The sequence below is a fragment of the Haliotis rufescens genome, unplaced genomic scaffold (assembly GCF_023055435.1).
Source record: "Haliotis rufescens isolate VD_foot unplaced genomic scaffold, xgHalRufe1.0.p SCAF_7, whole genome shotgun sequence".
In the NCBI taxonomy this organism is placed as follows: domain Eukaryota; kingdom Metazoa; phylum Mollusca; class Gastropoda; order Lepetellida; family Haliotidae; genus Haliotis; species Haliotis rufescens.
Window position 1 is genome coordinate 53,689,249 of NW_025964361.1, and position 13,848 is coordinate 53,703,096.

Genomic DNA, 13,848 nt, shown 5'->3' on the forward strand with positions numbered 1-13,848 from the left:
GGGAAGAAAGCCTGAAGTGATGCAGGTCTCACATGTTTACCACTTCGGTGAAACCCACGAGCACGAGTATGGTGCTGACAAACCTAGAAACATAATCGGGGCGAACTGTGATTCGAACCCACAATCATAGGTTTCTAGCGTGCCCAAGGGACGCAACTCTGCACAGCGAATCGCGGCGCCTTAGACGGTTTGGCCACCCGTGCCCCCTCATAACACTGGAAGGAAGCAGGACCTTGATATAATGTAACAAAATGCATAGCATGATGTGTTTTGGGCTTTTCGTGGCTTTTACACAATGCTGCAAGTGCATGTAACACCACGGTCACGTGTGACGCACATCGCGGACATGATGTATAAAATATAAGGTATAACCTGTATTATTCTCCTTTCGGAACTGCTCGATTACGCTCGTTTTCGAGATACAGAAATCGGATACGCAGAATGTTTCACTCGTCCGTACGAGATTTTAGGAGCCTCCATGCTGAATGGCTGATTGGAAAGTTCAAATGGCGTGAACTTCTTTTAAGGGTTTATTTGAGGGAGAGAGTATCGAATTAAAATTAATTAAAATATCGGAATTAAATCAGACTGGAGGCAGCTGAAAGCGACGTGCAACTACGCTCACTCACTCACTCACTCACTCACTCACTCAAGAATTGCAACCCGTGAAGATCCGGGTTACGATTGTCAGGCGACTTTGCTTATCGTAAGAGGCGACTAACGGGATCGGGTGATCAGACTCGCTGACTTGGTTGATGCATGTCATCGTATCCTAATTGCGTAGATCGATGCTCATGATATTATTCACTGGATTGTCTGATCTAGACTTGATTATATACAGACCGGCGTCATATAGCTGAAATATTGCTGAATGCTGCTTTAAACAACAAACAAACAAGAATTGCACTTGCGACAGATCGCTCAATGAACAGTGTTGAGCCACCCAACATATAACGCTATCAGTGGTCTCAATTCACCCCCCGCTTTATCCCCGATTCCCGGGAGTGATTCGTGCGTCAGTCAGGATAATAACATGAAATTGACATGCCATTCTTCGTGTCTCTCCCCGAAGAGGATGACGTCCTGATGTACAGCACTAAAGGTCACATCCTCCACCAACAGCTACAGACATTATACTGAGAAGCGGGCTTATGTCGACCTAACAGCGTTCTTGATCACTCGTGTCACCTCGAGAAAAGCCGTGAAGCATTATGGCTTGTAGAAAACGTATTGAAGGAATAATATTTGGATATGACTTTGTTGATTGCTTGACGACAGTCAACTCAATCAACTCATCAGACACTGAGTCATCACGAATAGTTAGATTTGTAAAACGATTTCAGGCTGATTTCTCCACAAACTTTCGCCATTCAAATCATTTTGCACCAAGACCACACGGCTTTTACGCGAGACAAGATGTTCTTACGTAATCTGAGGCAAATGTGCAAGCTTCTGGAAAACTTGATCTCAGAGCAAATATTTAAGAAAAACATAGTTTCGTTTATTTGAACAATACCACACTGTTCCTTGAAATCACTATCTTTGTAAGAAGAAGTATAAAACACCTCCACAAAGACCTGGCGGTGTGCCATTCTCCTGTGCACTAAGACAACCGACACATGTCTGGCGTTGGTCGCTGAGCCAAAGGTGGCAAGTGTCGGATTAAACAAACTGTTTTTTAATTTCAAACAGCGTTACAATTTACGTGTGCATGTCACGCGAACTAAGAGGTGATGATACAGTTTTGTCCTAGTTCGACCAATAACCAATTAGCTGTGCTGGGAATAATGTCTCCTTGAGTCAGAGCTGTTTAGGCTGTGGCCTGGTGGCTTCAGGTTTTCGTACAGAAGAGAAGGCGCAAAACTAAACATTTTCTTCTTGATGATACCAGAGACCATATATTATTACTTGCCCGTGAAGAGATCACCCGTTTAATAAACATACAGCTTTATTACACATTGTGTAATACCAAAACGCGTGCTTATGTACTCTCGGAACACGTTTCACGAACAAATATTGAAAGCTCCCAACATCCCTTGGCGTATTCAACGACATTGTGTGTGGAGATGATAGATCACTGGGAGGAGCTTATGCACACTCGATGACCCCAGCAACCTTGTTGCTAGGCTGACGTCACATTGCTTTGACTCGCCGATGGATCTTGCAACAAAATTCCACAAATTACGTCATCGGGTATTGTGACGTCATTGTAAACTTTGAGCTGCAAGGCCCCGTTCCACAAGGCGATCGTACTCTAGCGCAACGAGAGTCTTTAGTCTAAGTTAAATTATGTGAGTTGTGATAGCCTTAGCACTACGATAATTTTGTGGGACGAACGCCTGAATTCTAAAGGTGGACCATTATATAATATATGATATTAAATTCATACGTTTCAACTTTTGACGTGTTTGAAGTATTATTCTGTTAAACTCAATTGGATTATGCCATGGATCGTGTAGGCGTCAGCCTATTTACACTGAACAGTATAATTCTAAAAAACATTATAAATGACAAGTAATAAATAAAATACTAAACTCGCTCTCGTGTAAAACCAATTTTATGAAACTCGTGAATAGTTGTGGTATCTGACTCGCTTTCGCTCGTCAGATACCAGAACTATTCACTCGTTTCATAAAATTGGTATTACACGGGAGCTCGTTTAGTATTCTATATATAGATTATATGGTCTCTGATGATACAAGTGAAACATGATGAACGTGTTCAGTGTTTTTTTTTTAATTTTAAATAAACTGCCATGCAAGAGAAAGTACACGTCCATGTTTTGATGGCGGCTAAAAATGAAACTGATACTTGATACGGCTATCAAAGTATTTTTGATCTTAAGTTTGCAGAGTTTCGGAGACTGTTTTCAGCCTAGTAACGTTTTGATAACGTTTGTATATTATTTTTTGTCAAATACAATTTTCAAATTATGCTTTCTTTTACGCTGATGGAAGAAAGTATCTTGTATTTGGTGTGTGGGTGCGTGCGTGCGTGCGTGGGTGCGTGCACGCGCATGTGTACGTGTGACCCCTAAATAGTCAACTTGTTACCAGAGTTTTTCATCGTCTCAGAAACTTACAATATTGCAACACACATCAACCGGTAGACAATTGCTTAATGGTCTTGTTTACCTCCAAAACATGTCGCGATCAGATAAGGATTTCACGGTGTTCGACTTCTGATTGCAGTCGTTATAAAGACCCCGCTATGGACTGACGCAGTCATTGTAACACAGCGTTAACTCGTCTATACACTGCAACAAACGTCGCTATAATAATTTCCACGTGGGTGAAAGATAATATCTGTCTTCACAGCGGACATGAAAGAAACAAAACAGATTGACATGAACATATCACGCTCTGGAAGGAATCAACACATGTGACCTGTTATTCATATTGGATACTTTAACATGGAGCAAAACAAAAAGTGTAAAGTGTGCAAATTTAAAATGAAACGAAACGAAAAAATATTATTTTTATTATAAAAATAATAATTATTATTATTGTTGTTGTTGTTACTTACTTACTTAAAGTAAAGCTGAACAATTGAATTACTGTTCAAATATTCGAATACTGTGTCCATACGTTGCTCTATAACGGCATGGCCATTGCTACTTGTCTATTGGTCTTATGGTCACCAACACGTATTAAATCCCCCCTGTTAATAATTTTGATATATAAAATTGTTGTCTTGCCTATGAAAGATAAAATATTAATAAAAGAAATTATATGAAACATTAAAATGACAAAGGATTAATAACAAGTTTTATCTCAAAATGAATGGCCTTATATACCTGACAAGTACTGCGAATACCTGAGTTCCACAATCACTGTACACCAGATGGACTCTTTCTGCCTTTGATACGATGGTAATCCTTATCTGTTATTGAATGTGTAAACAATACAATGCAAATACAACATCTACGACTTGATAGTAGTTTTTTAATTCCTATTTACGCGGAGACAACGACTGTTACTGTTTTTTCTACTCGATCGGCAAACACAAACATCGTCGACTTCAATAGCCCAGCTCGACACCTTTTCTTTATACTACTACTACTACTACTACTACTGCTACTGCTGCTGGTGCTACTACTACTACTGCTGCTGCTTCTTGTGCTGGTGGGGGCGGTCGGGTAGCCTAGTGGTTAAAGCGTTCGCTCGTCACGCCGAAGACCCGGGTTCGATTCCCGACATGGGTACAATGTGTGAAGCCCATTTCTGGTGTCCCCCGCCGTGATATTGCTGGAATATTGCTAAAAGCGGCGTAAAACCAAACTCACTCACTCACTCTTGTGCTGGTGCTACTACTACTACTACTACTACTACTAAGGGCGGTGGGATAGCCTAGTGATTAAAGACCCGGGTTCAATTCCCGACATGGGTACAATATGTGAAGCCCATTTCTGGTGTCGCCCGCCGTGATATTGCTGGAATATTGCTAAAAGCGGGGTAGGTCTATACCCATTCACAACTAAGTTGTCCGGCAAAAGAAAGTATACACTTGAAAACTGGATTTGACAAACATTACTTGACCGAAAACAGTCTCCGAAACACAGCAAACTTAAGATCCCAAACACAACTATACAGCATACACATCTCCATCGAATAACCATTTCTTGTTTGTTTCATTTGTAGCCACCATCAAACATGGGTCTATACCTTCTGTTGCCTGGCAGTTTCCTTCTACTACTACTACTACTACTACTACTACTACTATTACTACTACTACTACTACTACTACTACTACTTCATATAGCTGGAATATTGCTGAGTGCGGCGTTAAACAACAAACAAGCAAACTACTACTACTACTATTACTACTACTACTTCATATAGCTGGAATATTTCTGAGTGCGGTGTTAAACAACAAACAAACAAACAAGCAAACTACTACTACTACTACTACTACTACTACTACGACCAGTATTTACATGCACAACACACTCATTAAACTTAATTATCCCCCAAACAAACTCATTGAAATAAAACATATAATAACCGAAAATGAATAATTTGGTCCAAACTCTAGTTAAAGGTGAACTGATCGGATTAACGGCTTTCCAGTTTACAATACGAAGATATAATACAAAATGTCTAAAACCGCCATTGCTACACAATAAGCTGGGATACAGCTAATGATGATGCGTACAAAATAATTAATTTAAAAGTTTGTCCACGTTACCTTCAACACGTCAGCCGCCTGCTGAACACTTTGCAATTGTACGGCGAGTGGGTGGCGCCTCTCTTGCTGGCATGAATTGATCATATGGGGACCAGAGTCATAAACTGACGGTGCTGACCACTGGAGGCGGACTGGCCAGGTAGCGTCCATCTGACCACCTATAAGCTGTTGGACGTCTGCGTGTTCTCTGTAGGGATCGGTGGGAGCTTTGTGGGAGCCCTTGTTGACTTGTGTCTGTTTAGCTTGATTGATTGCAGGGGTCACCTGTGTTACTGTGAGCAGATACACTTGTCAATATCGATATTGTGTCAAAACCATTGTCGATGTAATTAGTTCATTGACGTCTGTTTTTCTACACCCAGTGACGATTCCGCGGCCACAGGTCTCCATAATCTTTTTTTCGCAAGAGCTGACCAATGAGGTGAGGTAAAATGTCGCGTTAAAAAATATTGCATTTTTATACGATGTGTGTGCCGATTTTATAGTGCCAGCCCACTCAGATACCAACCAGGCCTTGTTTTATCCCCTTAAGGCCGAGCGCCAGGTAGGGTAACAACAAGTACCATCTTTTAACGACTTTTTGTATGGGGATCGAACCACCAACCTTCGGCTCTTCGGGTGGATGCTCTACCAATAGACCACGGAGGCGGTCGATCGTGTTCGTGGGTTTCACCAAAGTGGTCAACGTGTAAGACTGGATGCTGACATGAATGCTAATGCTGGATGAAGTTGTTACAAGATGTGACCTTGTTCATCATGCTGTCAGCCACTGGTTTGCCTGACCCAGGGACGATTGTATCACGACTGCCTGATACTTGTTTAAGGATAAGACGGATTTGGTTGCAATGTGTGATTATGTGTTAACATAACAAACGACGTACAGAGTTGCTCATGCTATCAACCACTGTTTACAACCAACGTAGATATACCGTATTCGACGTAATAAGCGCCCCGTTCTAATAAGCGGCCATGGCGGTATTTGCATATATATTGGCCAGTGAACAATCCTAATTTTAGCCCCTTCCGATTGATCAATGTACAAAAGATTTATTTATTCGCGTATAATACGCACTCGTGTGTTATATGCACACTTAATTATGGGCAATTACATTCTGGAAAAATATATCTGTCGTACATAAACATTTCAGGCTGTCAGCATAAACCACGAAATTTATCTTTTATTTTTCACTAAAATAATATTCCAATAAGAGCCCCCTATTTCTAATTTTGAGAGCGCCCTGGGCGCTTATTACGTCGGTCGACACTGCATATACAACGTATTAAGTATTCTAAGAAAATGAGATATTTGAAACTAAAAGGTGAATTAATTACGAGTAACTGTCCGAAGCGTGCGCAATAACCGAAAACACCTCTCAAGTGCGGACGGTCGGGGAGCCTAGTGGTTAAAGCGTTCGCTCGTCACGCCGATGACCCGGGTTCGATTCCCGACATGGGAACGTGTGGAGCCCATGCATTTCTGGTGTCCGCCGCCGTCATATTGCTGGACTATTGCTAAAGACGGCGTAAAACCAAAGTCACTCACTCACTCTCAAGTGCTTGCTTGATGGACCCGATTACACATTTCGAAACTTTTACAAATTCCATTTTTCGTGTGTGGCTGTTTGTACTAGTCCGGACTACTGCCGATTTTATAGTGCTAGCCCACTGAGATACCATTCCGAAGTTTAACATGAATACCCCACTCAGACACAGTACACTGACTCCGAGCCGACCAGTCCTTTTTAGTCACTTAATGCCGAGCGCCAGTCAGGGTAACAACAAGTACCACCTTTTAACGTCTTTTGGTATGACTCGGCCTAGGATCGAACCCCGGACCTTCCGCTCTCTGGGCTCACGCTCTACCACTAGACCATGGAGTTCGAATTGGAAGGGGATTGATAAGTACCATTAGTTCATCACACAACGTCTGTCTCACTTTGGGTTTGGAAAGTAGCATGGAACTTTATTGCTTAAATGCTTGTTCATAATAGTACAGACCCGTGGAGATCCGGGGTATAATAGGTCTTCAGCAACCCATGCTTGCCGTGAAAGGTGACTATGCTTGTCTTAAGAGGAAACTAACGGGATCGGGTGGTAAGGCTCGCTGACCTGGTTGATGCATGTCTTCGTATCCCAATTGCGTGGTCCGATGCTCATGATGTCAGTCACTGGATTGTCTGGTCCAGACTCGATTATTTTCAGACCGCCGTAATACAGCTGGAATATTGCTGAGTGCAGCGTTAAACAAAAACAAACATAAAAGTGCATCTTGTTAAAAATGCCTCCAATTCCCACTGTTTAGGGGCATGGGAGTCGAAGGCGCCGCAATTTTCAGTTCAGGTTTGCGTAACTTCGGAGTGCAAGGATCCTATGATCACTGGTTCGAATCCGAGATTCGCTTTGATTATGACCCTTGGTTTGTCAGCACCATACCCGTACCCGTAATACAAAGGCCTGCATAAGTTTCGGCATCAAGCTGACACGCCGTGAAATGATGGAAACACTGTTCAAAGCAGCGCATTCTCATCCTGTTGGGCGCGGTGGGGTAGCCTAGTGGTTAAAGCGTTCGCTCTTCATGCCGATGGCCCAGGTTCGATTCCCACATGCGCACAATGTGTGAAGTTCTTTTCTGGTGTGGCCACCATGATATTGCTGGAATATTGCTAAACGCGTTGTGAAACCATACTCACACACTGTTTATAAACAGTTCAAAATATCGTTGTTCTGTGAAGCCACTATTGTGGGAATCGGAGCTGAATTAGATTCTTTTACCAATAAAATCCATAGGAGACCTGGAGAATGCATGGTCACAATCGAATATGACCAGAACTGAGATTTAACACCAGACATCCTTACTGACAGTCTGGTCGCTATCGACCAATGTTTTTTGGTTTTTTTAAATATTTTGTATTTCTATCGACCAATGGTTTGTTTGTACCACATCTGTTATATCGTCAATTGAACCATATACTCATTGTGATCCCCTGCCGCGTCATACCAAATGACGCTAAAAGATGGTACTTGTTGTTAACCTGACTGGCGCTCGGAATTATAGGGATACAACAAGGACTGGTCGGCTCGGAGTCAGTATACAGTGTCTGAGTTGGGTATTCATATTAAACTGCGGCATGGTATCTCAGTGGGCTAGCAGCATAAAACCAGCATACGCCACACGCACGCACGCACACACGCACACGCACACACACACAGCGTTATTACAGCGTTGGGTTTTCGTTTTTTCGCATATTAATTCATGTGAAGACCGTGCCCTTTCAGTAGAGCGGTCCAAGCGTAACGACTGTCGTACCTCCCTTACATTGACAGATTTACGGTAATCATTGCGCTTTGTAGCAAGACGAACAGGGCCTGGACACTATAAGTAATTGCCTGTTCTTTGATGTTTTTTGTGTTTCTGTAACCATGGTAACGGCATTTCTGTGTTGTCCAGTACGAGAGACACATGTGGCACCTTGACCTGTCCGGCAACTCCGTGGGGCGGAAGGAGTTCGAGTATGTCCACGCTGGAGAAGAGGACCAACCTGTGTGTGCTGGTCAGTTTTGTTTGTTTATTTGTTTAACGCCGCACTTATCAATATTCCAGCTATATGACGGCGGTCCGTAAATAATCGAGTCTGGACCAGACAATCATGTGATGGGCATCATGAGCATCGATCCACGACATTGGAATACGATGACATGCATCCACCAAGTCAGCGAGCCTGACCACCCGATCCCGTTAGTCGCCTGCGCCGGTCAGTACCTGTCTGTTGAGCGGGTGAGTGAGTGATGATTTACGCCGATTTATAAGGGAGGGTTTTACACGACACAAGAGGATGCATCCTATTTGCATACTATGAATGAGTTGTGTTTTATGCCGTTTTCAGCAATATTCCTGAAATATTGCGGCGGGGATCATCAAAAATGTATTAGACACATTGGGGGGATTCGAACCCGGGCGTTCGGCGTTACGAGCAAGCGCCATAACCACAAGGCTACCCCAGCGACCCTGTCTGTTGCCAATAACTAAAAAATCCAGACATAGACGTGGAAAACACTTGACATTTCTCAATATATATTTCATCCAAATAATAAACAATATTAATAAATAATAATAATAACAGTAACGATATCAAAGACAAAAAAAGCATTTGACACGTCATAATAGATTAAGTTATTCATAAAGCAATATGCTTATGTCTACAGCACTATCATGCACAGGTAACATAATGAAATACACTACCGGGCAAACGAAAGTATACACACCATGTTCGATGGTGACTAAATTTGAAACAAACGAGACATGGTTAATCGACGGTGATGTATTTGATACGGGTTTCATAGTTGTGTTTTGGACCTTACGTTTAAGTGTTATGGCGACTGATTTCAGCCGTTTGATCATTTTTGTAAAAAAAATTTGTCACATCCAATTTTCAAGTGAACACTTTCTTTTGCCCTGCAGTGTAGCTTTCTTCATCTACACAGATAATGAACTAAAACATCACATCCTGCAGATACTATATTGCCAAGCCTACCAACACGTAGCAACACAAATGTTCGGCAATATCTAGGGTAGATAAAAACGTTTGTGGGCTAAATTGTGAAAAAGGCGATATTTTGCACTTTGCAGAGCACTTGCTTCTGGTCAAAAGGAAAAAGGTCTATAAATAGTTAAAAACGCAATAGTGTAAATGTATACGTCCAACACCGTTATGTCGAACTTTGTCTAGAAGTAAAAGCTTGGTCCCTGCGTAATCCTTCTATATTCATCAGTTTCGGTTGTGACGAACCTCGGATAACTCGAAGTATTCACGTAGGTCCCTTCAACTTCGACACAACGGTGTTTGACTGTATGTTATTTTTTAAACAATACGTATACCTGATAGCAACATTAGTCCCATGTTACACAGAAGCCATATATTGATTTGTATTCTAAATAATCAACAATACACCCATACAATATAACACGCTTTAATAAATGACCGACTGAAAATAAATAAACTTTGAAGTTTATTTTCTTAAGGAAACAAAGGACCCATTTAAAATAGAAAACGCTGTTTTGCAATTGGGGAAATAAACTTAAAACAGTTCCAAATTGTATTCGTATAGTTTAACTCTCCGTGATATAAAACGTGGGAATAAAATGCCTCGTCGAGAGAGCGTGTTTGTTTGTTCTGAGTGAAGGGAGACAACCTATGTCGACTTGGCGTCGCGGTCACAATGCCCTGTGTGATGTATTTTTAACACAGTCCATAATGGGAGAGGCGGTGTTAGCACAAACAGACATCTTTATATGGAACGCACAATACGCAACCTCTTTTTACAATTTCATGTATACATGAAAGCAAATCCTTGTACTAAACAGTTGAGCCTCATGTGAGGTGAGGGTACACTACTGTCATTTAATAGATTAAATAACATTGACAAATGTTTCAAAATATACATATACCGTTACAATTATTATACATCCACCGTCTATAGCACCAGTGATATTTGGGGTTTTGCAGATCATGTCCTGAAAGTAGGTTCCACAATTCAGAATGACAATTCATCAATCAACATCGACACAGTTGGCTATACTATACGATGAAGCACGATACACAGTTCTCAAACAGTTTAGTCCACTTCTTCCACAGTCGGACCTTGACCCTGACTTTCACCTTGACCCCCAGACGACTGACCTGAGCCGTGGAGCTTCATCATGATTGGTTGACATGTTTTTTGGATTTCCTTAAGCTGATAATCATACTCGTCCTTGTCTGCCAGCATGTTGGCATCCAACCATTTTAGAGTCTCCTCGCATTTAGTGTTGACCGCGTCTCTATCAGCTTGAGGCAGCTTGTCACCTGCGTCCCCCACGGCTTGTCTCACGCTGAAGACGTAAGCCTCAAGCTGGTTCCTGGCCGTCACACGTTCTCGTTGTTTCTCGTCCTCTTCTCGATATGTATCGGCCTCGTTGACCATTCTGTCAATCTCCTCCTTGCTTAGCCTTCCCTTGTCGTTCGTAATGGTGATCTTACTAGACTTCCCCGTGCTCTTGTCCTGGGCGGATACGTTCATGATGCCATTGGCATCAATGTCAAAGATTACGTCAATCTGAGGCACACCACGTGGCGCGGGGGGAATCCCCGTCAGGTCGAAGCGACCAAGAAGATTATTATCTTTAGTCATCGCTCTCTCGCCTTCATAGACTTGCACTGAGACTGCCGACTGGTTATCAGAATATGTGGTGAATGTTTTGGATGTTTTGCAAGGTATGCGGGCATTTCTCTCCACCAGCTTGGTCATCACCCCTCCTGCTGTCTCAATGCCAAGGGACAGTGGGGCTACATCAACAAGCAGTACGTCCTTAATGGTCTCGTGGGTATCGCCGGTCAAGATGGCGGCCTGAACTGCAGCACCGTACGCAACTGCTTCATCCGGGTTGATAGACTTATTCAGATCTTTCCCGTTCATGAATTCTTGAAGCAATTTCTGAATTTTAGGAATACGGGTCGATCCCCCCACCAATACAATATCGTCAATTTTAGCCTTGTCCATTTTAGCATCGACCAGAGCTTTCTCAACAGGTTCCATAGTGTTGCGAAACAGGTCAGCGCACAGGTCCTCAAATCTAGCCCTGGTAATTTTAGAATAAAAGTCTATACCTTCATGGAGAGAGTCAATCTCTATACCAGCTTCTGTACTACTGGACAATGTCCTCTTCGCCCGTTCACAGGCACTGCGCAGGCGTCGGATGGCCCTGTGGTTTCCGGTGAGATCTTTCTTATATTTCCTCTTGAATTCATCCTTGAAGTGGTTGACGAGCCGGTTGTCGAAATCCTCTCCACCAAGGTGGGTATCCCCTGCTGTCGACCTCACCTCAAACATCGACCCCTCGTCGATAGTGAGGACCGAGACATCGAACGTACCACCGCCCAGATCATATACCAACACATTCTTCTCACCTTTCAGATTCTTGTCCAAACCATAAGCCAGTGCGGCCGCCGTGGGTTCGTTGATAATTCTCAGGACGTTGAGACCGGAAATGGTCCCGGCGTCTTTCGTCGCCTGCCGCTGGGAATCGTTGAAATAGGCCGGAACGGTGACAACTGCATCTGTTACCTTGCTGCCCAGGTAAGCTTCGGCTGTCTCCTTCATCTTGGTCAAAACCATAGAACTGATTTCCTCAGGTGCAAACACTTTCGTTTCCCCTTTAAATTCCACTTGTAACATCGGTTTATCTCCCTTAGCGACGACCTTGAAAGACCAATGCTTCATGTCACTCTGAACTGCTTGGTCGTTAAACTTCCTCCCGATCAGACGCTTAGCATCAAAAACAGTATTGCTGGGATTCAGTGCAACCTGATTTTTCGCAGCGTCACCTAAAAGTCTTTCTGTGTCGGTGAACGCCACATAACTGGGTGTTGTCCTGTTACCTTGGTCGTTGGCGATAATTTCCACTTTCCCATGTTGGAACACGCCAACACAAGAATACGTGGTTCCCAAGTCAATTCCCACGGCTGGGGTCTTCGGCATGGCTGTATAACAATCTCAACTCTTCAGGGGAAAAAGACGACAAATGCAGGATGAAACTGCAGTTTAGTGTTAGCTCTCTCTTTACCGACGTCTATCCCCGGTCTTAAAAGCCTGTAGACTGAAACTACAAACTCCGCCAGATACATATATACACACACAACCCGTTCCTGAACATTCTCTAACAACCGACACTCGCCCGCTTGGCAGACTGCCAAATTCTCAAACCCGCGCCAACCGTACTATGGAAACCCGTTCCCGCCAACTCCGCAGGTAAACACCGAGTAATGCCTTGTGGTGCAACTGTCAGTCTGTTCAAAGCATTTACATGAATACACGTCGGTATGCTTCTGAATAATGAAACACACTATATAGCGTCAGAAAGAAAGAATTTGCCGGCTCAGTAATTTTGTTCACTATTACCTGCAGCGGGCAATTCGTTGTCTATTGTGTTGTAACTTGTCATATGCTCAGACCTGTGAAGATCCGGGTTAGAATAGGTCTTCAGCAACCCACGCTTGCCGTGAAGGGTGACTATGCTTGTTGTAAGAGGTGACAAACGGATCGGGTGGTCAGGCTGCGGACGAGGTTGATGCATGTCATGGTATCCCAATTGCGTAGATCGATGCTCATGATATCAATTATTGGATTGTCTAGTCCAGAAAATAAACAACTAACAAATCGTGTTTAGCATGACGACAAATATAGGATACTAGTATTTATTATCAGATATGTATTATTTACACAGACGTAGGTAAATATATATGAGTAGGCAAAGACTTGATTTTATGTAAAGGGTATAGCACGAGGACCCTGTGTCTTATCGTTGAAATGGTTACTTAGATTCCGAGCTTTAACCGACCAATAAGACATTATCGGGTCCCGTGTTCTCTAACCAATTTGTACCATGGCCTTAGCGCCTAATATGATCTGTGATTCTTAGGGAGTCTTTCCGACGTGACGTACATGGACTGTGCAGGTTCCGCGACTGCACATATACGAGTGAGTGAGTATGGTTTTACGCCGCTTTTAGCAATATTCCAGCAATATTACGGCGGGGGACATCAGAAATGGGCTTCACACATTGTACCCATGTCGGGAATCGAACCGGGTCTTCGGCGTGACGAGCGAACGCTTTAACCACTAGGC

At 43.0% G+C, this 13,848-nt stretch overlaps 2 protein-coding genes across 2 annotated transcripts in view; both read right to left on the reverse strand.

The window, feature by feature from the left end:
• LOC124133684 (leucine-rich repeat-containing protein 74B-like) overlaps nt 1–5,581 on the reverse strand; it is a 29,234-nt gene extending 23,653 nt beyond the window's left edge. The window contains exon 1 of the mRNA XM_046498148.2: nt 5,188–5,581. The gene's annotated coding sequence lies outside the window, so the exon portion shown is untranslated. The remainder of the gene's footprint in view (nt 1–5,187) is intronic.
• A 3,661-nt stretch (nt 5,582–9,242) lies between these two features.
• On the reverse strand, nt 9,243–12,929 carry LOC124133685 (major heat shock 70 kDa protein Ab-like). Its single transcript, XM_046498150.2, has one exon. It carries the CDS (start codon nt 12,700–12,702, stop codon nt 10,801–10,803), a length of 1,902 nt encoding a protein of 633 aa, XP_046354106.1. The 5' UTR covers nt 12,703–12,929; the 3' UTR covers nt 9,243–10,800.
• Nucleotides 12,930–13,848: the final 919 nt, after the last annotated feature.

Bases quoted from the DNA above. Each gene is read 5' to 3' on its own strand.
- LOC124133685 (XM_046498150.2), bottom strand. From the start codon at position 12,702: ATGCCGAAGACCCCAGCCGTGGGAATTGACTTGGGAACCACGTATTCT.